Source organism: Melanostigma gelatinosum, assembly GCF_949748355.1.
Source record: "Melanostigma gelatinosum genome assembly, chromosome: 5".
In the NCBI taxonomy this organism is placed as follows: domain Eukaryota; kingdom Metazoa; phylum Chordata; class Actinopteri; order Perciformes; family Zoarcidae; genus Melanostigma; species Melanostigma gelatinosum.
Genome location: NC_136638.1, coordinates 12,042,640 through 12,069,554, shown reverse-complemented (window position 1 = coordinate 12,069,554; position 26,915 = coordinate 12,042,640). Strand labels below are relative to the sequence as shown.

Here is a 26,915-nt window from a genome sequence, read left to right as displayed (position 1 = left end):
TAATGCTCCAGTGAAGTACATGTTCTCTGCTGTATTGAAATGTGGCAATACAGAGCCGTTTATATGTAAAAGATTAACAATGATAACCAAGCCTGTATTTACACCCTTGTATAAGCTTTGGGACGAATGTCAACGTAAGATATACGTTTCTAAGCCGTTACGTTTCTACGTAAAGTAACCCTGTGGCGCTAGCATTAGCAGAGTACGTTAACTTAACTAGCGTTAGCACTTCTATGCTACGCTAGCTACTGATCACCAGTGATCTGTACACTTACGCTTCTATCTTTATCTTTTCTCTGCTGAATCCGTTTGACATCCTGAATATATCCTTCAGACACATTGGAAACCTTTCAGTCCGCTTCTCTCTGGAATCACTTTGTCCTTTTTCTTATCTGATCATATAATCGACGATTGCGGGGATTTTTGACTGTTGTTTTTCAGAATTAAGATGTTAAATAAATATCCTCTAGAATCTGCTCCCTACTGTGGATTTGGAGTCGTTTCTGGTGGAGTGGCGTGTCCTCCCGCTCAGCCTTCATAATCAGCACAAGTGATTTTTTAAATCTCTAATCACAAACCGGTCTCTTCTCCATGGATCCGAGACCTCGTATCTCAGTTCTCTGTAGACCCAGCTCAGCAAACTTTTGCTCTGTGCTCCATGGGAGTTGTTAACATTATGGATACGATTGTGATATTAAAGATAATACTGTTAAACTGAACATGATGCTGTGATATCAAGCAGACAGGCTTTGAAAAGTGAGAGGTCTGAAAAGGGAAGAATTTGGCAATAAATAGATTTCTTTGAAATGTTTAAACACCGTTTTATAAATGTTTATTTATGCAACTTTAATGGCATAGTTTGTAAAAAGTAACTATTATTTATTCCTAGAAATCAAAAAAAATTTGACAATGACCCAGTCATCAATGCTGGCATTTCATTGGTGTGCTCTGACGCTACTCCCACCAACCCCACAGCCTGTCGGTGACCGCGACACAATTGGCTGACGTGACAATAAAAGCACAATGTTGTATTCAGAAATATCACACTGCAATATTTAGTTTACCATCCTTTAGGATGCTATAAATATAGAAAGCTATGAAAGTTGTGATACGACAGGCTTCACAAATTGCTATTTTTAATACGCATCTCTATCACGTTTTATAGAATTATATCAGACCAGGAGAGGCATAATAATATTTTATGACTCATCAGACCAGGAAATCTCCAAATAGCTTTTCCAGTTCATCAGAAAGTTCACATAACAAACCTAACGTCGTCCACAGAAAGACAGCAGACTCCGTTCAAGGCCGTTTCCAGTAGATGACTTAACCGACATGTGTGCTTCATTTGAAGGGAATGTACTGTACATGAAGCAGTTTGAAGTTTCTAAAGATGCAAACACTGAGGAATATAGGCCGACACGGCCATCCAACTGTAAGAACCACTTCAATTCTACCTGCTCTTTTGATGAGGCATACAGAAAGCAAGCTTCAGTAACTAACCTGCAGAGAGTACCAAGGGGGGTGGGTCTGCAGGGTTCAAGCGCTCCGGGCCCATGTATGCTTCACATACTCAGTATGTGGCCGCCGATGAATCCAGAAAATGCTTACCAGCAAGCGCATATTGATCGAGACTCGCCTCAGCGAAACCTCCCCACTATGTGAATTGCTTAACCTTAAAAAAAGAAAAGGTGCCGAATTCAAATTCAGAGCATATTGATCGCCTCCACATGGATCTCAACAGGACGCGGCGGCTCAGACCCAACGGTGCTAACAGATAACGACGGGAGTGCTGACAGAAATACCAGTGTTAACCTGGGGGGGGGGGGGGGGGGGGGGCGGGGTGACCACTGTCATTTACATTTTCAAACTCTTCTTCAAACAGAGATGCTACCATGATGGATACTTTGTGGGAATGTACCACACCAAAAATATATTTTCAAATTAAAAAAATTCAATAATTTATTTAGTATGTAATAACAATAACCTATGTCACCGGTCAATTAGGACCAGACCGCTGGACAACAAGGAGACGATCGACTACACTAGGCGGCAGGAGGATGCTTTACAACAGGTAGAGTTTATTCAGGTTCACAGAACTAGAGGGGGAGGATAAATGATGCAACACCGGAGACTTCAGGCTTTCTGTTTCCTCGTCATCCCAGACTCCAGCAGGCCGGCTCCTGGTCTTTCTAGTGGTTCTTCTCTCCTTTGAACACCCACGAGAAAGCGGGGGAGAAGAAATATGTATACGGGGAGAACTGCCGATTTGAAGGTCAAAGTGAAAAGCTTATTCCGATCTATTTCCGGAATAGAACCAAAAATCGTGACATTTTACCGTCACTTCAATGATTCAAGTCTAACTATTCTATCAAATAGATGATTATTCAGGGTCGTCTTGGTGCTTTGCATTCTTAATAAATGAATCGTTCCTCATGTCAAGGGAAGGAGACGAAAAAGGCCCAGACAGAAAACTCTTAAACAGGACTAGGCTTGGTTCTTGAGGGGTTGTAGCATTTCTCTGTCAAAAAACCCCACCGCACTACTACGCTCACAGCTATGCGGTTACTGCTGCCAGCAAATATCCATACATTACCCTGAACACCTCCTCTAACTGCCTCACTACAAATACTCGTGCTTTGCATCGTTTTCACACAGCTGGACTGGGACTCTTCTGTGTGGAATCTGCATGTTCTCTCCCCGTGACTGCCGGGTCTCCTTCGGGTGTGCTGCAGTTCAAAGACATGCAGGTCAGGTGAACTGGAAACACGTACTTCCCCGCGGCACCGACGCGTTCGTCCGTAAGGAGGTGCGCTAGCCGTGTGAGAGAGCGGTGACGTGTCCGCGGTGAACACGCCGCTTCTCTCTGAATGCATGCTCGGATAGGCCGTCGGCCCCACGGGCCCCGAGCAGGATATATAGGCTACGGCTGGATGGACACCGTTACATGTAATACAAAACAACAATATGAAATAAGTGTTATTTGTTTAAGGATTGAATGAAGTAAAGCAACCATCATTATCCTTTGTCGATTAATTCACTATGATTCATTGAATTACTTTTGAAGAGTAATCGTCCTGCTGCTAAGGTCAGAACTATGTCTGATGAGAATAAAAGCTACAGCTGAGCATTGAATGAGTGTTCAAACATGCAGAGATGTGGTTCATCACAGCTCAGCTACTATTCAGCATTAAAATGCTGCTGAGGATTCTAGTCGGGCATGTGATAATTAACTAAATGCATTACAGTGCTCTTAAGAAGGCGGACCAAAAGCGCACCTAATATCTCTCACTTTGTTTAAAGACTATATTATATTCTTTGTTATGAACGTTAAATTTCACCGCTACTTTGTTTTGGTTTTCCAGCTGACTGTTCAAGGTTTACTCTCACCACTCATCAGCAGACTAATGGCTCTGAACAACACAGTGTGCGCTGTGTGTAAATAGACTAAGAAGTTCAACGCTGATACAAAAAACAAAAAAGGCAGTTATGCGTTTAAAACTCATTTCAGCTGGAAATCTAGCAAGATGGCCGACAACTATGAAACAGTGACACGGGGGGCTTATTGGAGCATATGACCAAAAAATGATGTTGAAATTCATGTCTAATATAGCTGTAAGAAAAAAAATGTAAACCATTTTAGACCCCTTCACTGTACTGCTACAGAAATGCTAAAAAGTCTGCATTTTCATGCTAAAATGCAATTAAATGTGAGTGATTATGTGCGATGCGTTTCACACCCAGTGTCAGCGGGTTTATCGTGCCATTGACACGAGTTCAGTCAGAATACATTCGGCAGATCTCAGACTCACCCGTGTAGCTCGAGGTTTTGAACAGTTGCAATTCAGATTCCAATTATTATATATTTGAACCAGCAGATGTGGAATAGATTGAAATATGAGGATCACACAAACGGAGATGTTACGGGGTTTGAGGTTTTCAAAGAAACATTTTGCTGAGTTGATTTTCTAAATTGCTTGTTCTGTAATAATTTTGTAAAGTATCGTAAAATAAAGGCTGTAGTGATGTCGTAAAAACCAGAGAAGATGAATAGTAATCAAAGGGTTTGCTTTTAAACTTCTGAGCTACTTTTCCTCACTTCTCGGGGAGTAATAAAACTTCAAAACAAGGATGCGAGATGAACCAGACTGCTCTGCAGCAACAGATCTGCAGTGTGAGCACAAAAGGGATGTGCGGAGGAATTAAGTTATCCCGAGGGACAAAACTGATTTCTGTATTCTTAAAATCAGTACAAAACATTCTGCCTCATGGTTTTTCTATGTTAGGGTTACACATGGATCATAACGGGATCATGTAGGCAAGGTAGCTGCTCCCAAGATCAACTCCACCGAAAATGTGTGGCAGGCACAGAGGACAAAAAGCCTGACACTCGCTGTAGACGCCCGAGGCCAAAAGACAGTGGGAGTCGAGGAAATAACGAGCTTGTCGAGCGGGAAAGGAACACAAAAGGGAAGTTCCTTTCAGTTGTAGAATCACAAAATAGCCATTTATGAGACCACGGCCTTCTTTATTGTTTGACTTTGCCGTCTTCTCGACCTGACGGCAAAGCCAATCAGAAAGCCCAGAACTCACCAGCTGAAGATCAAGGGGCCCAGGTCTGGGAAACGTTGCCTGGCGGGCGGTTACTGACAGACCAGTGTTTTATGGAGGCTGTAAATATACGAAAAGCCTTGGGGACACTAAATCTTTCCCCTGTTACATTTTGTTTCCTTTTAATTATGCATTTAGATGAGATTACAACTAGATAAATGTAACTGCTTTCACTCTGGTCTTGAACCTTCTTCCAAAATAATGGGTAGAAACGCATATCGGACCGTTCCGCTATATAGTCATACATTAGTTTCCGAGCCCTGGATGGACACTTTATTCTCTCACTCTGAGATTGACATCACACCCAAGGTTGGTTTTTTTTTTACGGGCGGGTAAGATGCCCAGTCGAGGAAACTTGGCGCGCAATTGTTTTGAACTTGAAACCAGTCATGGTTCTTCTATGTTAGGGTTACACATGGATCATAACGGGATCATGTAGGCAAGGTAGCTGGTCCCAAGACCAACTCTACCGAAAATGTGTGGCAGGCACCGAGGACAAAAAGCCTGACACTCGCTGTAGACGCCCGAGGCCAAAAGACAGTGGGAGTCGAGGAAAGAGCGAGCTTGTCGAGAGGGAAAGGAACACAAACGGGAAGGGAAAGATGGAGAAAGAACGGTGTAAGAGAAATGTTTAGGTGCTCAGAGTAGGAGGACTGCAGGAAAAATAAAAGGGCCAGTGAGGGGAGACGTAGGGGTCCTGACAGGTCCAAATGATATCGTATCACTTCAAGTTGAAGGAATTTAAACGCCGGTCGCTCTATATGTCAAAGCGACCCGGAATCTCCATCTTGTGTGACACCCCTGACAGATGCTGGGAGCTATTGATGCATTATTAATAAAAAAGTGGCAGGAACAGTTACACGCGCCAAACTGTCATGACAATACAGAATAATTGAGGCCACGCTATATGGCAGCGCTGGGGCTTCATTACCCCCACCCGCCTGGCCCCTTCACTGGAACCTTAGCTGTACCCCAGTAATACAACATCATGTGCTCCGTCTATTGGACATTTGCCCGCTGGGCTGGGTATCGCTACTAGTTTCCTCAGGATGATTCCGATTTGATTCAATATAGATTATTATCTCAGTTACAATACAAAGCTTTGCATGAATATGAAAGACATTGTCAGAGAACTAATGCTGTAAATTGGACCCTCTAACCTGGAGCATTATCAAAAATATGAGTGTTTACGTTAAGAATTTACCCAATTACAACACGACTGTAGTCAACACAATTGAGTGCATAAGACAAGTCTTCTCCGTCTTCATCGTTTCTAAACCCAAAATGATGACTGTTCAATCGCTCATGTGGCCAGATGTTGCATGAAGACCCAAAGGCTGGCCACTAGAGACTAACAGGGTTAAAGGTCACGCATCTGTGGGGGAAAAGCACATTTTAAAAAGATCAATCTCTGGATTTCATGAGATCGGATTGAATGGAAACTGGTTTTAGACCCGGCCTTATTTCCCCACTTTCTTTTTTTTTACCCAAATCTGAAGATGTAGCCTTCCCCTACATGATACCAGTTTAACCCGAGGGTACTGCCGCTTCTCCAATCAATGTGCTTCATGAAAGTACATTAACTCAACGCTTGGAAGGGACATAGAAGTGAAATGGGTTTTTAGCCACTGTTCCGATTGCTTTTTATGTCTAATCCCTGATAAATTATCAATTGACTGCTCTTGCAAGAGTCTGATCTCTCCTTTTCAACAAACAGACGTAGTAGGAACACTTTGTTTCTATTCATTGATTTTTCTGCTTGTCTTCTTTAAGAGGCTGTAGCTCTGTGTGGGTGTGTGCGTGCGTGCATGTCTCATTGTCTTGACATCGCCTTACTTCTGCAACAAATGTGATTTTTTTTTTTTTTTAAGTGTCATAAAACACTTGGAAATGATTTATAACTTCTTGGTAAAAGTCTTATAGAAGCTTAGAAACTGTTCCATTCTCCAGCAGGAAGTCAAGAGTGATACACAGCTCTGTTAGTCTACCGAGAGCTCAGAGCAAAGTACATCAAGTTCACTCCATCGATTATTTTTACCTGTAAAAAATAATCTAGAATAAATTATGGCAGACAAGCTATAGAGCAGACTGGCAGGCTACGTACGAACAAATCACAAGATCCAGTCCTTGATCTTTCTGAGAGAAAGGATGGTGAGGTAAGAATGTCCAACAGACGGGTTTGTCAAAGAGTCAAGGAGAGGAAGAACATTTGAGAAGGGGGGAACACAACTTGTAGCTGGAGGGCGTGAGGAAGCAGAAGGGATGGGAGAGAGAAGGAGAATGAGTTGGGAGTCCATCCAACAGCCTCAGCTGTGAGTGTAAACCCATATGCTGCAATGGCAGCATACGCTTTAATGACTCACATCTACGATTATTAGAATAGATGCGGACAAAACGGTGGCCATCAAAGCGCGTATAGCCAAAGCAGTATGTATGGTCTCTGCTTAAGGAAGGCATTTCCTTTCCTGCATGAATTACACATTTCATCGCACCTCCAGTGCTCTGCTTCAGCAGGAGAGCACACACATCCACATCGAGCCGATGGGAGGCGGGATTGGTCCGCCAAGTTTAATCACGGATACAGTCAGGTTACCCATCACACGGTCTGCTGTTGTTTCAACGGAGCAGCTGTCTCACTTCTCCACTGGTGCCACCAACTTCCTCCGTTTGTCACACCAGCACGTGATTTGGTCCCTCCCTTTTGTGGTGGAAGGCAAGTACACTTACTCGAGTACTACTACATTTAAGTAGAATTTGTATGCTATACTCTACTCCAACACATAAAAAAACACAGTATATGAAATACACTGCATTGTAATACCGTAAATTAAACTAACTGAACAGTATAAAATTAACAAAAATAGCTCTATTGCATTGATAATAGTAAAGATCTAATATACTATTCGACTTTCTTTTACATTAAAGTACATTTTGTTCAGAATCAGAAACAGTTTATTGCCATCGCATGTTGAACATACAAGGAATTTGACATGACGGGAGGTGCGTAACATTTAACAACAATCAACAACGAGCAACAATGCAAAGTAGAACAAATTAAATTTACAGAAAATATAAGATAAAGTAAAATATAAGATAAAGTGAAATATAAAATAAAGTGAAGTCGAGTGCACAAGCGGTGTAGTGTGAAAGTGTCCAGTGTGATAGAAGGGATGTGCGGGGGAGTGACCGGAGGGAAATTGTCCTGGGGATGACAGAGTCAGTCGGGGTCCCGGGCTCTGTTCATGAGCCCGACTGCCGACGGGAAGAAACTGTTCGGTTGATTATAAACTTCCGTAGTTTTACCGAGCAAAGCTTTTGAATACAATACAAATCAGGGTGTTAGTACTTTTACTCTTAGTACTTCTTCCACCGCTGGTATTAAATCAATCTTTCCCTGCCTGCACTCTCATCATAAGTCAGAACATCTCATCGTCTCCCCACCAGCTTCTTCATTTTGCCCCAATGAGTGGCCAAATCCCTGTCACGTCCACTCACCATCACTGCCGCGATGAGACGGGCTCCTCCGTGGAATCTAAGATCTTAAGTCATACGCGGCATGGAGGAGTCCAGTCAAGGAGAAAACCTGTTTTGAGCCAAACCAGAGATGCTGCATAAACAGCCCGGACCTTAAAATAAACTGGCAGTGTTCTGCATGAGCAATGAGAGCAGACCGTGGCTGTGATGGCCGAGCATGGGCAGGAAGAGGAGAGAAAATTACATGCAAACTTAGTTGACATCTGACTGGTCGTCCTTTTGTCCGTCAATGTCCAGTGAAAACAAACAAAAACAGGGTTTTGTAACCGAGCAGCTGTCAAATCAGACATGTTTGTCATCAGACACCAACGTTTCATCCAGCAGCTCCAAAAAGGTGTCATGTGATAACTCTCCACAGCTCTTATTGGGACATGCCACTGAAGACGGATATGCAAACGTCTAACAGTATTATGACAAATGCATCCCATTAAATACGATCACAAGACATCACTGAGGGCAAATGTAAACAAGTTCCATATGGAGCAAAAGGACAAAACACGGAGTTAGCCATGAATGTATCCTTTCACTATCAAGTACTTGTCCCCAAGGATTACCGAACTGAGCAAAACTGCGACCGTACTACTACTTTAAAACCCTGAAACCACTTTCTCCAAACTGCAGAGCTACAACAGTCATTGATATTCAAGTACCGTCTTGATTTGCAGTTATCATATCTGCCAAAGAGGTTGTTTTTTGGTCCCGTATGTTTGTCTGTTGCTTAGTAGAGTCCCTACAAAAACCCTACTTGAAAGATTTCAATGACATTCCATGGAGGGTTTGGTGAAGAGCCAAGGTACAGATTACTTTTGGGTGCAGATTTGCCCGCTTATAAAGCAGGCAGGCTGAGGACATTGCCCAATTCTCTCCGATAGTAAATAACCTGGCCCGCATCCATGCAGCAGATGTGCCGGTCCAAATTCGACCTATTTATAAATTCACCGAAAGACCCACAAAAATACTGCATTTCCATAATGTGAGGTTACCTCTTGGCTTCGGAAGATTATTAGTATAGGCAGTAAGCAAGTTAGCCAGGCACACGCTAAAGAATTAGCGGGCCACCATTTAAAGCCTATAGCAGGTCATTGCACAAATTGGAGATCAATTTGCAGCATTTGCATTACGCAGAGATTTGTGCTCTGTGTGTGTGTGTGTGTGTGTGTGTGTGTGTGTGTGTGTGTGTGTGTGTGTGTGTGTGAGAGAGAGTTAGAATCTGTACTGCTATCACACCCCGGCTGGCCAGACATCCATTACAGCCACAGGACCCAGTGTAACACTCCACTAATGAAATGGGAAAGTGGTGCGCTTCACGGTTTTACCTCTAAAAGAAACAGCAGGAACAGCAGAAAACAGACAAAGTCCAAGCTCATAGATGGTAATAAATAAGGCATTAGCACAGCGGTGGGTTGTCTCTGGTCACACTGAAGCTCTGCTGCTACAGAGAGGACATTTAGGAGTGCTTTAACAGAGCCGTTTCCAAACAGAGAGAAGAACAAATCTGAGCAAGAGATGGGAACACGGAGAAATAATGTTTCGTTCCAGAACAGAAGTCTTCGCCACAGCAAGACATTATCTCTTGGGGAAGTTCGAGTAAGACACAGTCATTATCAAAATCGAATTTTCTGATTAGAAATCAAAAGCCCCATGTTTGTGCTGCACTATAGAAAACTATTACCGGTATGTCAACTAGAGACACAGGACTTTTAACTGCTTTGGCTGAATGGTTAGAAAAGGTGAGACAGCAACACGGCTCATGTTTTTGTTTTGTGCTGAAAGTAAGAGTAGAACGGCTGAATTAAGACTCTCACCCTTGAAAAGTGACGTTAATTCCAGTGACATAATAGCTTATCATTTGTTTAAAAACCCCATTTGAACCTCGGCACTTAATGCAGATTGGATCTGATCTCAGAAAAGCTATGTGTAAATGCACTCAAGACCGGCTGAAATCAAAGGAAATCTGACAGATGACAAAAAAGGTGTAAATGTGTCCATCTCTCCGAGGCACATGTGCCATGTTTTATCATCCCCACAGTAACCATGTCAGTGGGAGCAGTCTGTAGAAGCAGCCACTTACTGTCTGGTTTTAAATCCATTACACTGACGTTATAAAGAAGTTAGCTGTTGGATAGCCTGTGAGGATGAAGCATCTTCTGACTCACTAATAGCTCAGAATTTGGATTCATTCATGCCCTTGTGTTAGCTTTAGTTGGTTGCTAGCTAATGCTGTCGTAACCAACCTGCTAGAACGAAGGAGGAGTTCTTCTGGCTTTTTGCTGGTTACCAAACAGCTTGCGGTGCATCCAGAAGGAGGGTTAACTGACTTGCCAATGAAAATGCTGTATCCAGCTCTAGCCATGTAGTTTTAGAGAAGTACTCACTGACGGTATTGGCAACAGCAGCCACCCAATTTGAGAAGTACCAACACATAGCGACTTAAACCCAACTGGATCGAAACACTAACAGTTCGCATGAAAAGCAGCCCTCCTCCAGTTGAAAACAGAAACAACAGCACATGTCACACAACCTGCTAGTCACAGAGGCAATTAAGAAGTGATCCGAGGGCTTCGGTTTCCCCCAGAGGGGGCCTCGGGGGTTTCGGGGCCCTGGATGAGCCTCCAAGGCCGACCTTTAGCTCAGCTGTTGAGAGTATAAACAAACACAGCCCTAACCTGACATCTACATCATAATGCCTTGTATTTTTATGATGTTATTAGAATTAGATTATTAAGTATGCACTGTAAGAACCAAATCACTGGAATTTTTATATTAAGAAAAACAGCATTAACCTAACATTTATCTCAAAAAAGATACAAGGTACATCCAAACCTCCGCGTATGCACCTCAGTGGACCCACGGCCATTTGCCTGAACTGAAAAATGGTCCCGAGCACACGAGTGTCCCAGAGAGCCCAACACACAACAGTTTGACATATAGAGGAAAGACTTTCTCTCCATAAACACACCAGTGGGGCTTCTTTATCTTGGCTCATTGCTGTTTGAGCATTGTACAACTGAACAATAACTAATGGCTGATTTTACAGTCATATGCAAACTACAAAGACATGATTACCAAGAGAGACTGTTGGTTGCAGCCCTGCATATTGACTTTATTCCGAGGCGGTGATGGAGTTAATTCCCATAGATTATTAATTTTGTCATTTAATAAGCAGGATGGCGCTTTTATGAAGACAATGACAGAGAGATTGTCATTTGGTCTCAAGTAACATTAACTCTCTCAACACAAGTTAACTAAAGATTAGTAAGTTGCTGCACACAAATAAATATTGGGAACAGAATTAGACGACTCTTGGTATTTGTCTTTGGGACATAAAGCAAGGTACAGTAAGCTTCTCTTAGATCCTGGCCCATGTATGACAGTATTTGTAAAGCTGATTAACTTGGTCTTAAAAAGTGTATTTATTAGGTTCAACATGGAGGGAATGCTTCGTTGTGCTTCTACGTTTATCTGGGCTGAAATTAACACCTCGTGAGAATTAAGAGAGCTGTTGTGTTGCGCATACAGAGTGGGTGTAGGGAGTGGAAAGGCGAGACACTTACATTGCCCATATACTCAGACAGAAGGTCCTGGAGAGCCTGGCGCACAGAGTTGCACTCGGCCACGATGCGCTCCCTGCGGTCATCGCGTGTGCAGGAAGAGTCGGCCATGAGGGCGGCGCCGCTGATGATGCTCTCGAGGCGCTCCTCCAGGGAGGGACGGAAGCGCTCCTCGCTAAACGCCAGCGGGTCCACGATGATTTGTTTCTGTAAGGGAAAGAAAAGGTCAGAGGGGAAACACGGAGTGTAAAAAAAAAAAGGCAAACGTCAAAAACGGTTCTCTTCATCTACGAGCCGGAAGAGAGAAACCTGACAGGCAGAATGAATAGAGAAACCTGAAGGGAAGAACGTGTTAAGGTGCAGTAAAAGGCCAGATTTTTGTTTTCAACAACGTTAACAACAGAATGTGAAGTAGGAACAGTTTTGACGTCTCTGCATCGTGTTGCAGTGAAATCCTTCAGCAGACCCTCGGTTAGCGGCTGTAGAAACTCAATTTCAGCCGGTGCAAACCTCAACGCCGGCAGTCTGATCCCAGGGGGCCGCTCCGGAAATAACAAAGTGTGCTCCACTCGCTTCAAAACAATTTATAACCAAAGGAAAAATGTCTTTATTTAACCAAACGCTCTAACCCTGATGAGCAAGAGCACGAAAACATGTCTGAATTCAAATTCTGTTGTCAGAAGTACTTCAAGCTCCCACGAGGACTCAACAACGTACACTGACTTCTCTAAATTTAACTCGGGAGCGGCCTCTGTTCATCCGTGTCCTGCAGACAAAAGGACAATGGCTTCTCCAAAAGCCCACGTCAGTCCCAAAGTGCAGAAGAGAGCCCTGATGAGCCTCTAAGGCTCGGCCTGCTCCTCCGCTCTGCTGATAATCACTTCCTCGACTTATAGAGTGGTCTCACCGACGTCACGATCTCCTTAGTTACGAGGTCTGTCGGCCATGTTGGAGTACATACAGAACCTACATGGCGGCGAGTAAACAAGGAAGTGCGGCGAAAATACCATACTTTGAATCACTGGATAGTGCATCAAAGGTTCGCTACCTGGCCAAATTGAAGGTTATTGGTAACTTGGATCCCTATACGATGAGTGCAGATCGTTTCAGTGCCGATCCTACTTATCTTCCATCGGTAAACTACGCCAACATCTACGCGTATCTCGTGAACACCCCCAGTCCTTACACAAGTAGAATATGGGATGTGTGGTTCTACAAAATGGTATAGAATTCCCAGGGTTGAGAAGTCCGGCAGTCCAGTATAATATCTCACTTTTTCATCATTATTTTCGAAAAATTCTGAATCAAACATGGATCGTTCATCGGAAAGTTCCTTTTTCAAATTCAGATTTTCCGAGAGTAGGCGCTGCATCTCAGCTTGCATTGCTGCAATCGTGGCCCCACCGAGGTCTGTCTGGTTGGCTTGGTTGTTCTTATCCTCGTCCTCATCCTCTGCTGCTGGTGGGCTGTCATATGCATGATCCGACGTTAAACTCATATCAAGCAATGCTGAGGCTGCATCTATGCGTTTTGCCTGTTGTACACGCTCGACACGTCTCTGGTACCGACTGCTGTCACAGGCCGATGAAGCTTCGGTAACCTTCTCATGTCCAAGTTTAATTTATATTTCCTTTATTAAATACTGTTCACAAACGAATTTGTAAATAAAATCACTGACCACTTATACAGTGATCCGCATATACTCTAGTGTACGCCAAATTCCATTCCTTTATATCTCGAGAGAGCTCTGCTGCCACAACCAAAGACAGCACAAAAGTTCACCATGATCGATAGGTTATGCGACTCAGCCGTGCATGCCAGTGGCTTTGTGTGTACTCCAACATGGCCGACAGCTAAACTGTGACGTCACACGAGACCACTCTATTGAAGAGGAATACAGCTTCAAAATCGCACTTTTACAAGGTGGAACCAATCACCTCCTCCAAGGACCCGATGGATGAATCGTAAAGAAAGCAGTAGTCCCAACGTAGACTGCAAGATTCATTCTCGCCAAGGGATGTGCGTATGACTATGTAATTATATGAATATATAATCTTAAAGGATTTGGACTCGATAGCCTTTGCAGCCCTTTCTTTTGGAGTCACAGGAGTGCCGTAGTAAACCGCTGTACTCTTTTATGTCTGCAGGGCGATAGAGAGAACACTTAAGACGTCTGATTTCACAGCCTGCTGAGATAGGCAACAAGTTGACATGCTGGAAAGGCACTGCAGAGGGTTCAGGTATCACCGCGACGCTCGTGGCAGCTAAAAGAAAGAAAGACCCCCCCATGACAGACGCACTCGGGGCGTCCACAGATGCCTTGTTGCTACCGAAATATTAAAACAATTCCTCTGATAGAAATATGGTTTATTAGGCAGCCCGCCCTCTGTCAAAGCACCCCCCTCCCCATCTCACCTCATCTGCTTGCGTGTCATATCACCATGGCAACAGGCACATAAAAAGACATGGAAGAAGAAGAAGAAGGGGGGGGGGGGGAAGAGAGAGAGAGAGAGAGCGGTTTTTTTGGACTCATTTGCTGTTTTTTTTGCCTTGCACTTGAAATCGGGCACCAGAAAGGAGCTGGTCTGGGAAAAGGCTTGCGTCTCAGTTTTTTTGGCAGAGTGACTTTCTCCCCGGCTAACTGTGAAAGAATCAATCTGGGACACATGTTTTATGTAGATTAATCAGTTGACATGCCCCCTGTCTGTTAATAATTAATGTGGAGCATAGATTTCCAAGACTGTAATCCATTCAGCCTGAATGGTCATCAGCTCATTACTGAACACAAACACGGGGCTGTTACTCACTGCTGTAAAGTACACTGGCGTTCCCTTCCTCAACCATTAGGGATATCGTTTCTCTAAAAACACAAATTTGTTGGAAGCTGTAACGGCATGCTTTTATATACTCAATGCCGAGTATATAAAAGAAATGTGCACTTGATGAAGGATGCTTTAAGCGGAATGCCTAAATACCACGTTTGCTTCTTAAAAAAAGCTTAGTCTTAAGTAAATGTTTCATTAGTCTTGCTAAGAGCTACCGACACAAATAGAGGGCCGAAGCAGTTTCGCTGACGGTGGCGGGGCATGAAAACCAAGCACGCAACTACTTCCTTTTGGCCCGGTTACTCTGGAATAAGAGATCGTTTATCTCCAGAGACTTCCTGATTAAATAAAAGGTTTCTATTTTACGATCATATCGGCTCTGAAGTCAGAGGCAAGAATCACATTTTAGAGAAATAAACCTACATAAGAAACTGTACAAATTCAAATTGTCCGCATATAGTTTGCCTTGATTTGCAATAACCACCTTTAAGATGCATGCAAAAAAGGGTCATGAGTAATTCATTTAACCGTGTGTCATGCGGCCACAGGCACGCAAAATATGAGTATGCAGATTGCATCAATCCTTTGTGGGCAAACTGCAGTCACAGCAGGATTAACACGTCAAGTTGCACACGGCTAAAGGACTAAACAGCTGATCGACACACGGCGAGGGAAGCACGTGCTTCTATAGAGCTCGCGGATCAACATTTCATTTGTCGTTGTGGATCCGTTCAAAGTCTTTAGAAGCGGTCTGGATGTTAACAAATCTGGAAATAAAAAGGTGCTTTGCAAGTCAGACGCAGTAGTAAAAAAAGAAAAGGAATCAAGTTAATCATCTTTGCATTTATCACCGCGGGCAGCATTGAGATGATTAGCTCAGTGTTCTATCCAGCTGCTATCTTCATGCAGTTTCATATCAATATTATGACGACTAGTTCGTCATACACATTTTTAGTTTCACATTTGTATTAATGCTACGATATATTTATGATTGAACACATACGAACTTCATAAAAATGTACTTTTCGGTTCGAGGCCGAGTGCAGTTTTGACTCCATCACAGCGGTATGAAGAATTAGAGCGCAAGGGAATGGAGCAAAAACAATGAACTCAAAACTGAATTGAGTTTGTGTGAGTCCACTGTGGATTTCAGGGAGACGCTGGATATGGAGTCGATGCTCGATGACGCGGCCTTTCAAAGGTATAAAGATTTTAAGCATGAATACATGAGGGACCAGACAGCAACATGCAACGTTTTTTGTTTTTAGTCGATCAAGGCTCCTCCTTGTACTAAATGTCAATGGTGCATCTTAAGCACCATACAGTGCATGTTCTCACATCTTCCCATATAAAAATATGAAAATGGGACTATTTCAGTTTCATCCATTCCTAATAACGCTGAGGATAAAATATGCATCAGCTGTATTCTTTAAAACGGACCAACCTAACCAACCAGCAGGGAAGTGGTCCAGTTATTCACAGGATGTGTAAAAATCTCCTTCATTTGACATAGAAGCACAACCCAAGGAATGGAGTGGTAGTGACTCAAGAACATATTCAATGTACCCCAAAGCCATGTCCCAATATCTTGTCCTTATTTCCACCTCAAGCCCTTCAGGGGGTTTTGGTCATGTTATGATTCAGCTGGTAGGTTCTACAAACTAAGAATCTGACCTAACGAAACTTTCTGTGCGCGCCCTCACCCATCTCTGGAAACAACTCCTGTTGTAGGGACAAATATAATCTTGAAGTTTATGTTTTCATTAATCTGGCAGATACCTGGATGTCCGTGTGGAAAATAGGCAAAGGTAAGCCCCTCGTTGGACTTACATCGAAGTTGTTGAGGGCGTAGGCGAGCTCTCCGCCGCCCGGCGGGTGATTGAGCGCCGAGTCCTCGGAGGCAGTGGCCTGAGCGGCGTTGGAGATGCCGGAGACGGCGCGCTGTAGCTGCTTGTAGATCAGGTCACGGTTGGCCTTGTAGGCCGCCACGTCAGGGTGCTGGAGGCAGGCCCGGGACGCCGTGTACAGCATGGGGATGTTCCTCTGGAGCACCCCGCGGGCAGCCGCCATTTGGTCCTTGTGGTGGACGTCCTTCAGCTCCTAGCAGAGAGAGTTGAAAATAAAAACACATGGTTAGACCGGAGGAGGGCGTACATACAGGGTGGTAATGTACTCTGGATTCAGAATGGGCCTGGCGTGCCCTTATGGAGACACTAAGTGTGACAGAGTTTTGCTCTGGATGACAGATTTATTTCTGTCCCCTGCGGCAACACAACACAGTCATAATCAGTCCATTATAATATGCCTTTGCAAATTAATGCATTGCTATTCAGACCTCAGCATATATATTCATGGATGGGGGGTGGGTGATAGAGATCACTGTCATAGACTTACAACGTTAAAAAAAACAACAAAAAAAAAACAGCTTGCATTTATGAAAAAGCTTCTTTCTTTTTTTTTCCATTGCTTGAGACACGCTCCGAGAGAGAAAACAATGGTCTTTGAGCCCCATTACTTTCTGGAATTCACTTTGAGTGAAAAGATTTTGCCATCCATAAAAAAGTGCAATGACAAGTAAAAAGCAATTTCGTCACAAGATAGCCAGTGATCATTTTGGCAAGTCTTCCATTCAAAAGAAGGAGGACATGAAGAAGAAGAGCTCTCTGGTCATGAAACTGGTATTCATCACTGCTTCAACTGTCTGACACCAGCAGAGTGATTTAGTGGTGAAAGTTGGTTTGAAGCGATGCAAACCAAATGCTAGAACAAAACCTGTTTGTAGTGCTGCCGTTGCATATCAGAACAATATCCATCTCTTGTATTAACACACTGCTTGTGCACATGCGATAGATCCAGGTTTAACCAAGGACAGGCTGTGCAATAAACATTTTATACTCTCACATTCAACTTTATAATTGAAGTTCATGATGTTGCTGACCGTGTTGTGTAAAGCTATTAGTTAACAAACACTTAAGTCCGACCACCATTCACTGTGGATGTTAAGGTTAAAAACATTACTGAAACGCACACTAAATGCTCCGCAGTTAGTTTAATGATATTTCTGACAAATAATGTTGAAAAAGAAAGCTATACGTATATAAAATGTGTATTAACAGAGCGTTCTTTATTTCCATTTATTAGCAGGGCTGATCTGCACCAAGAAGCTTGTGGGGTAGTTTCATCTGGAGGAGAGCGTCATGAAACACGCTTTAATGTCGACTCCCACTTTTGCCACAGTGGAGAAACATGATGTGCCATTTCACAAGGAAATGGGTTTTGTCACATTTGGAGTCAGGCCTTTTATGCTGTCGTCCTGCACCCCTGGCCTACTTCACTGCAATTGGTAATAAGAAGATTGTGAAGAAGATCCATGCTTCCTGCATCTAATTGTCCAGCTCAAGCATGAGGCACTCTTCTTCATGCTCGCGCCCCTCTTATTGTTTCACTTCCCATTTGCTCTGCCAGAGCATATTTTTGTTTTGAGTGAAAAGACCACTAACACCCATTCAGGTACACAATAACCTCTCAACCCAATTAAATCCATCAGACTCCTCTGCCCCTGCCCCACCCCCGGTCTATTTTCTTTTTGCTAACTGTACATTACCTGCTGTCTCTTGGAGGCCATCATGTTCAGCTTATCCACCTCTGGTTTTAAGGCCTTATATTGGATCGCAAGGTCCTGCTCCGTTCCCGCGTTACGCACTTTCACAAGATTTTCTTCCACCTGATAAAAAAAAAGAAAGAATTAAGACAATACTTTAGGAATTAAACAGTTCTTTACCTCAAGTTAGAAGATTTAAACAAAATGAACATTAACCGGTAACTCATTGGGAAAATGTTTGCACTGTTTTATTATCTCCAGGAGCGCACTTGGGCTTAACACAGCAACATTTCAAAGAGCAAATTTGCAAGATCGCAATCAAATCAAGCTGTGATTTTGATTTGCTGCAACCCGTCATCTTGTGTTTCAAGAGGCGACGCGTTCCAGCCAGCTGAGGCGATATCTACGAGAACAACTTAATGCAATGATCGTTAGTATCAGGATGCACTATGTGCAAATAGACCATCAGTGCAATTTCAGTGCTCAAATAATTAGTAAGATGATAATAGTTCTTCATAGAAGGGATACATTTTGGCGTTTTTCCATCCACTCGATAATTTCATTTTCTGAAATTCTAACTAAGCTTGTGTGTATATTATGCAGAATAATATAACTGTCTCACCAGTTTAAGCTGCAGTAGAAGTTTGTAGACATCAGACATGTCTGCCAGCACCAACAGGTGTGTGACTGCCGACAGCAGGGCTCTGGCAGCACGGACCATGTTGCCCCTCTTCACGGAGGAGCAAGGGTCCTCTGCAAAGTCTCCAGAAGCCTGCCGCATGGACTCACCTGAGGAGGAGAGACAAAACAAAAACACCTGCTGTAACTTCAAGGTTTAAAACGGAAACGCGTTCAAAGACAGACTTTTGAAACGGTAACTGTTCAACAGTGCAGCGTGAACCAGATTTTAAAGTGCTAAACTGTAATTAATCCCTGGTGGTCTACCGAAAGGAAACATTTTCTCATCTTTCACAATCAAGCAACAAATGTCCTACGATAAAGCTGTTCATATTCAAATTATCTAGGCAACATATTCAAATTATCTAAGCAACATCGTGACGTATTTCCCGGCCTGCTTCGGACCAGCACATGTCACACAGAGCAACAAAGACACACACACTCTCAGACACCTCTTCAATGTCCAGTAATAATTGCTGCTTGCACACGGACATGCACACACAGCCCTCTTAAAAAAAAGAGAAAAGAAAGAGGTCAAAGCCACGACAAAGGACTCATTGTCTGGTTGGTCCAGCACCGTGCTTTGTCCTACATTGGATTGGTCTGCACAGTCGACTGGGCACACAAATAGACTTTGTAAGCTCACATTATGAACAGGACAGTCAGTCCGTAAATAGTTTACTCCAGTGGAGGCACGGCCAAATTCAAACTCTGGACATTGCCTTAGAACACCTTTGTACTTTGAGTACTTTTCTTCTCCACTTTCCTACAATGTGGCACAGCTTTGTAGAGACTGGAGCTAGAAAAGTTTACAGGCAGCAACACAAATGATTTTCTTACAGGAAAAGACATTTTTTGAATGAAATATAGATTTTTTTGGGGGGGGGCTTTGTTGTTAGATTGCACAGGTCTGGAAATGAGTCCAGCCACAATGAAACTAAACAGAGCAAACCGTTTAGACAAGTATGCTTTCAAACACAATATGTTAACACAATGTATGAGAAATCCTAAAACACAGCAAAATAGCAATATGAACTAAATCTTATAAATTAGATATGTGAGCGGTGCAGAGTAGGTTTTTTTCCATTCAATGTCAAAGTGTCAGGGGAACTTTATCACTCCAAGATAAGGATGATTCTGGATTTAGATTCAATGTTAAGTGCCTTTTTGGCTTTGCCCTCTGGAATGTTTCCTGTGTGCTTCTGGCCACAAGCGGCCCGATGCACGAGTCGCCCGGCTGAGGCTTGCTGTGAGAACAAAAGGCGACTGTATGCGTGACAACTCGCATCGATAAGATTCGCTAATTTATCAGGAGCTCCAGTTTCTCTTATTTCCCTCAACCCATCTATCTCCTGCCCCCAGTGTCTTCACATTCAGCGAGTCATGCAACCCAGAATAACTACATATTTTCACTCGAGTAGGAACATTTTTAACTTGAGCAGACATAATTGTTCCCACCTACCCCCTCTCCGTACCTTTCATACAGGACAGCGAAGCAGAGTACCTGCTCAAGAGCCAGGCTACGTTAAAGGGGCTTATGTTGGAGTCTATCTGCTGACTCGGATCGATGCTGCACACTTTAATGCAGCTGTAACATTCATGGCGATTCTCAATAAGACGTGGCAATTTAAAAATCAAAGTGAAAGTCAGCATTTGCTTTGGAAATCGGGGTTTGTCACCTGACCGATGTGCTGAGATAACAGCAGTGAAACCAAGTTAATACATTTGCTCTTAACCCTCCTGATCGAGCCATGCTAGTCACTCTTTATGCTAAGCTATCTGCCGCCTGGCTCCAGCTCCGTACTTAACATACAGAGTGGTATCAATCCTGTCAATTATCCTGTAAATTAGAAAATATATATATAGTGTATTCAATCCTGGACATATAAAAATGACTGATATTTGTAAAGCTCCTCTTTTCTTTACCAGCATCATATTGCATAAATATCGTTATTGTTAATAAAGCCTTCAGTTATGAATCAAGATGTATTGTTTGACACCTCAGATGAGTTCCCCTTCAAGTCTCTGTGAATCAGTAGCAACAGGCTGGAGACTGCTTAAAACAGGGGTCTCAAACGCATTTTCTCTCCGGGCCACATCAGCATCGCGTCGCCCTCAAAGGGCCGGTTGTAAATGTAAGACGGTGTAAATGTAACTACTCCTAACATGTTGGTAAATAACTCTCTGCATTTGATTATTGTTTATTCAAGTGTAAAAATATTGTACATGCAGTTATATAAATGTAAAAATATATTTAAGCACATTTCTGTTGTTATAACTTAAATCCTTTAATTTAATTAAGTTAGTTCAGAAACCCACATTACTCTATCAAAGATCAAACTATTATTGAAAATATCAAAGACAAATATCAAACACAAGTTATTACATTAACTTTGTTCAAAGCTTAAAATCCTTTCAAGGGTGCATTTGCACAATCATGAAGTATTTCATGTGTTTTTAAAGCTACATTTAAAGTAGTCTTCAATATACTCACAATACATTTCCAGTTCAAGTGTACAGTAACCAGCCAAAGAGCTGCTTCTGTGACTGTGTGTTTAAGTATCTCATCATTTTGACTTTCTATCTCAGAATTATGACTTTCTATCATAGTTATGACATTATATCTCATAACTTCGACTTACTATCTCATAATTTCGACTATGGGGATATTTTTATTATCAAGTCTAACTTAAAAAAAAAAAAAAAAATCTTTTTTTTGCGGGCGGATTCGCGGGCCACATAAAATGACCGGATTTGGCACGCGGGCCGGGAGTTTGAGACCCCTGGTTTAAAAGGTGTGAGCTCAAGGTTAGAGGTTGGACTGGACAGACACACAAGCTACTGTAAATGAAATATCAATAAACTGCAGCGTTGCTCTTCAAAAGATCCATTGATGACAAAACTTTGAGACTCAGGGGAAGTCGCAACGTTACAAAAACAAGAACTCGTAAGACTTTTCGAATGCTTAGCAGTTATAAAACAGTTTTGTTTTTTTAACTGCCATTTCAGTGTCATTCCAATTCCTCAGTAACACCGCGGCATAACAACTTCCCTTACTGTATGCTTGGAAGGTTTGCTTCAAAATTCTACTTTAGCTTGTCAGCACATCTGTGCATACTGAGTGTTATGAAGACACTTGAAATTAAAAGCGCAAGACGAAAAAGAACAAGGGGAACAAAGACGGAAGTGACTACAGTAGATCTGTTCAGCCACAATACTGCTGTGCAGCATGCGTCAAACTCACACAACAGGGCTGCAACTACCAATTATCATCATTACCAGCCCAGCAAGTAATTACTGAAGCAACTTTGATATTTGGATTACAGCGATATGAAAAAGAGTAAAGAACCACATCATCACATCGAGACACAAAGAGTCAAGCCAAATTACTTCACCGACTGAATGATTGTAAAATCTGTGGATTCCTTTCTTGTTGATCAACCATCTTTATGGTTTGGAAATTATTTTTTCAGTTTGTTTTCAAATTCAGTAAAAGCAGTGACTTGAAGAGGGAAAAAAGTTGCCCTCTCAAACCTGTGGAACAGAGATCTCACACAGATTGCATTCACCAACAGAGAGCTGAAGCAGGTTTTTGCAAATGACGGACAACATGGACCTCAAACACACTCCGCACCTTCAGGCCGTTATTCCCCGCTGTGAACAAAATCAATAAGGCCATTTTCAGGGGGCCAGATAGTGATCAGTGCTCCTTTAATTAACTTCCATCCATCTAACGCCCACCAGAGTGCCTGATGAAATGATTAAAATGTATATCACACAATAAGCCCAAACAAAAGGCACAGACAGCGAGGGGAGGCTGAGACGGAGGACCAGGACGAGAGCGACAGCAGCGGCTGCGTTAAGGAAAATAAAGTCTGCTGATTATACTGATGCATGTGGTAAATCAAATAGGATTTTAAATATTCAGACAATATGTTCAGGGGGGGGGGGGGGGTACATCCATTTCATTTCAAATGATTTGAGAAGAAAAGAAGAGAAACTACTAGCCATGACATGCAGTGTTTGGCAATCTTAATGATCATGTCAGAAGTTTTCCTTCCATTCTAAACAGCTGGTTAGTCACAGCTGGCTGGAAAATGCTTTCTGAATCCAGGGGGTGGGAGGGGGAGGGGGGGTTACTCTACTCAATAGCCGTATTATCAGTCTAGGCACGCTCCACTGAGTAGCTGACAGCCAGGCCCGAGCACCAGCTAACAACAGTCAGTGGATTCCGGCCCGGTGACAGCTTACCACGACTACAGTAACATTCCTGGGCACAGAGCACCGCACAGGCTATCTAGCGACATGTCATCTACCTCCCAACCACTCAGAGCGGAGCTCGAGTCGTGGCGGGGGGGGGGGGGGGGGGCGACACACAGTGACACAGATGTCGCTTCACATGGCGGAAACAGTCACCCCTCGAGTCTGAGCTCGCTGGTCTCAGTGGTCCGCTAGCGTGTCAAGATCTGGAGCGGAGAGGAATAAATGAGATTTGCAACCGTGGTTGTCAGATGATGGAATCAGCTATCGCGATCCAATTTGTAATTTAATTGGGTAATTGGCTGGTGATTTGAGGGTAGATTTTTGGTCTCGAGATGCACAAGTTGTTCGTTCCGTCACACAATGAACTGGTACGCCACTTAGCAGCCCAGCAGATAACCTTCACAGAACGCCAGACAGAGCTTGGGCCACCACCACGCCGCCTCATGATCCAGATGACATGACCAGGGACGGGTGCAGAAACCCCCAGATTAAATTAATTAATTAATTAAATACACACACACACACACACACACACACACACACACACACACACACACACACACACACACACACACACACACACACACACACACACACACACACACACACACACACACACAAATATAAGAGCAGAGTATTGATAGGCTCCAAAGTCATCAATTCTTTTATCAGCACTTTTTAAACTTTTTTTTTTTTATCATGCTGCAGCGCACACTTCCTCTGCAGCGGGGCTAAGCTCCTCAAGCCATGTACATAGCTTATGATTTATTTATCAGCCCTCCTATCTTAAGAAGCACTCTGTACACGCTGGGAACCACACACTGTTGCAATATGCATTTTCACTATACCTTGCTTGCGGACGTCTTCCACGGCGGCAATAAGCTCATCCTTAAGGAATTGACTTTCCTTTGCAATCTTTTCTCCCTTGTCCAGGAAGTTCTGGGTGGCGTTCTCCACCGACGCCGCCAAAACATTTGCCTTCTTGGAGCGGCCCTTCTTCTTGTTGGACGGGCCTTTGTTGCTGGAGTTTACCAAAGTGGTGACCTGCGTCAGGGGTACAAAACAGGTTCATAAACTGAAGCAGCAGCTCCGGGAAAACGTGTCACTTTCTACTAGCGTTACATTTAAATTCATGTATTTTGTAGTACTTATTGTAACCAAGACCCCGCGGTCATTCCACCTACAAGCTATCTGGCCCCATCCTGTTATTCAAAATAAAAGATGCACATTGTGTTTACATTACCTGTGTGACCAGGGGCTCCAGCAGCCTCTCCACAGCCAGAGTACGAATCTCTAGACTCTTTGGGTCCCATTTAAAGTTGATGTTCGCGGTGTTTATGTTTGTCATGGTGTCTGGAATTCTGGACATGAAGAAAATTGGCAACGTCAGAAAAAGAAAGAAAAAAAAGTTTAAACAGATGACCGGGGCTGAGTCAATTTCAGTCTTCAGATGCAATGATGAAATCAAATTTAGACTGCACCAAACATGGACATCTTTGTCATAAAGGTCTTTCTTTGGGACAACAGCGCTCTAGCCCTCGCAGAATGAAAGCCAAAAGTAACACTGTGGCCCAATTTCGATTTTTTTTTTTTCAGGCAGCGAGTGCAACTCCATTGATTAGCTGTCTATGAGGGAGGGGCCGACACTCAGCCGGCCCTGAGGGAAGAGGGGCCTCAACTGAAATGTTGGTCAACTGTATTATGAGAAGAATGTCTAGATAGCCACTAACCTACATAGTCAACAGAGGCTAAAATATAAAAAACAGGAGGACGATGAATGATGACAACATAATGTTATTATATTGAACTGATATTTATAAAAAGGGTGTGCTTTCAATTTAGCCTAAAAATTCAGCGTAATCTCTGCATTTGGATGAGATATACTTGTTATGATCTATGGTCCCTTTTAATTTTCTATCCAAAAAAAGCCAGTAAGGATGGATGCTGATCGTCTTTTCATTTCATCGTGGACATAAATCGAGAAGCACTTCCCTCCAGTACTTACAACCACTGCAAGGTTTCTCCTCCACTATAATGCTAAAGGTCACTTCACACCTCAACATATCATGCAGATCGTGTTGGTGGTATGTGCAGAGGTGTGGACTACGTCCATCGAAACTGCTTCTTCCTGAGAAACTGTCTCATCTAGAATTGCTTGGTGGATTATTCAAACTAACGATCGCCGGGACATGCGACTTCCTCTCACCTCCTCTGTATGGGTGTGGCACAAGTCTCAAAGCCAGATATCTCAAAATCGGTTCAGATGAAACCAAAACTACCTGAGCTGAGGGGTTAAGATACTTGCATGTGATTTGAGTAAAAAAGAAAACTCAACTCTCTCATCAAATTGACATAAAACCATTTGTACCAAGCAAGGGGCAACAGCACAATGGGTTAGTTTATAACAACTGAAATGTCCTTCCCGAAATAGAAACGCCCCAAATAGAATAACTCGTTAAAGCTAACAGTAATTACTAGTGGAGAGGCAACAATGTGGACTCCACACACGTTAGCTGGGCGCTAATACCTACGGGTAATGCTAACGTTAAGTAGCTTAAAGTTGCACCTGTTGTAACGTTAGCTAACTTTATAACATAAACGTTGGTTTTACCACACGAACTAAAGCAACGTTAAATGAGACGTAAATAAGTAAACTAGTAGACTATGCGGGTTAAATAGTTGTTGACTCAATGAAACGATTTTAAACAGTCGTTTTCTTAGTAATAGTGTAACACTTGAGCTTATTTATCTTAACGTACAGTGTTCACGTTACCTGCTAACGTACACGGGTCCAAACACGGTACCTTGCTAATGCTAATGCTAGCCGACACAACAAACATTTACGCTATCTCGATTAGCCTTATTTAATGCTGCGACACGCGTGAACCGTCGTGTAAGTGCGCTGTCCAATGACCTATTATATATATAATAAACAGAGTAGAAAGGCAACGTTGTAAACTTACTGGAAACAATCCACGGACAATAGTTTAAAAGTTCAAAATGGAGGAATGGGAATTACGGAGTTCCTTGCTTCAAAACTTTTCCTCCCTCAGTTGAGTTGCGATCCTATAACCGCGCACGGTACTGCTTCACGAAGAAATGTCGAAAAGTAGATACAAGAGCGGCCCTAGAGTGATCTTCAGCAGCTAGTTACCTGAAAAGTTTCGGTCAAGATTGTTTCGATGTCGCAGATTATTACCCAACAATGGATGGGGAGGGGGGGGGGGCTGGGGCGGTGACCGAGTTCCTGAACTTCCTGCAGCGGGGCAGGGCGACCACAGGACACAGCAAGCCCGCAAACGAGGAGGTGTTCTGGGCGTGGCACCAACTGTACGTGCCCATATATGGATTAATTGTTGCTCCCATGAATCTAGTGTCTACGTGCCAGGCTGAGCTGCGGGACAACAGTTTTACCTTCTTATCATGTAGAAGAAATGATAAACCTGGAAGTTAAACTGTTGGAATTGTATATGACAATGGTTGAATATGTTCATGAAATATGTATCCGGGTTTTTTCTGCGCTTTTGATCCCTGCAGACAAAAGTGAGGAGTTCATTTAATCCTGGACGCAGCAGTTCTCACGGTGTCTAGTTTGAGTCAACTGGTGTTTGATCAATAAATCGTTTAAGGTCATCTAAACAGGGAACACACACAAAGAACCACATTGTCCCCTTGTTAATCACGGCGAGAGGTTGTAATTATTTTCTGTTATAGGCAAATTTAATTGTGTCACTGTCAGTTTTCTAATACTGCCCAGCTGTACCATGTCAAAACTCACAACCCAAATTAATCAAAAAATGATCCCATTATTCCAGTCTTGGGATAATGGGATCATACATAATATGCTTTAAC

At 43.0% G+C, this 26,915-nt stretch overlaps 1 protein-coding gene across 1 annotated transcript in view; it reads right to left on the bottom strand.

Annotated features, from left to right (window-relative positions):
* Positions 1-26,263, bottom strand: part of ctnna1 (catenin (cadherin-associated protein), alpha 1) — a 65,543-nt gene extending 39,280 nt beyond the window's left edge. The window contains exons 1-7 of the mRNA XM_079268760.1: positions 26,027-26,263; positions 24,307-24,424; positions 23,912-24,107; positions 18,745-18,911; positions 18,126-18,245; positions 16,352-16,621; positions 11,700-11,903 (exon numbers count right to left, since the gene is read on the bottom strand). Coding sequence (XP_079124886.1) covers positions 11,700-11,903; positions 16,352-16,621; positions 18,126-18,245; positions 18,745-18,911; positions 23,912-24,107; positions 24,307-24,411 — 1,062 coding nt within the window. The 5' untranslated portion in view covers positions 24,412-24,424; positions 26,027-26,263. The remainder of the gene's footprint in view (positions 1-11,699; positions 11,904-16,351; positions 16,622-18,125; positions 18,246-18,744; positions 18,912-23,911; positions 24,108-24,306; positions 24,425-26,026) is intronic.
* Positions 26,264-26,915: the final 652 nt, after the last annotated feature.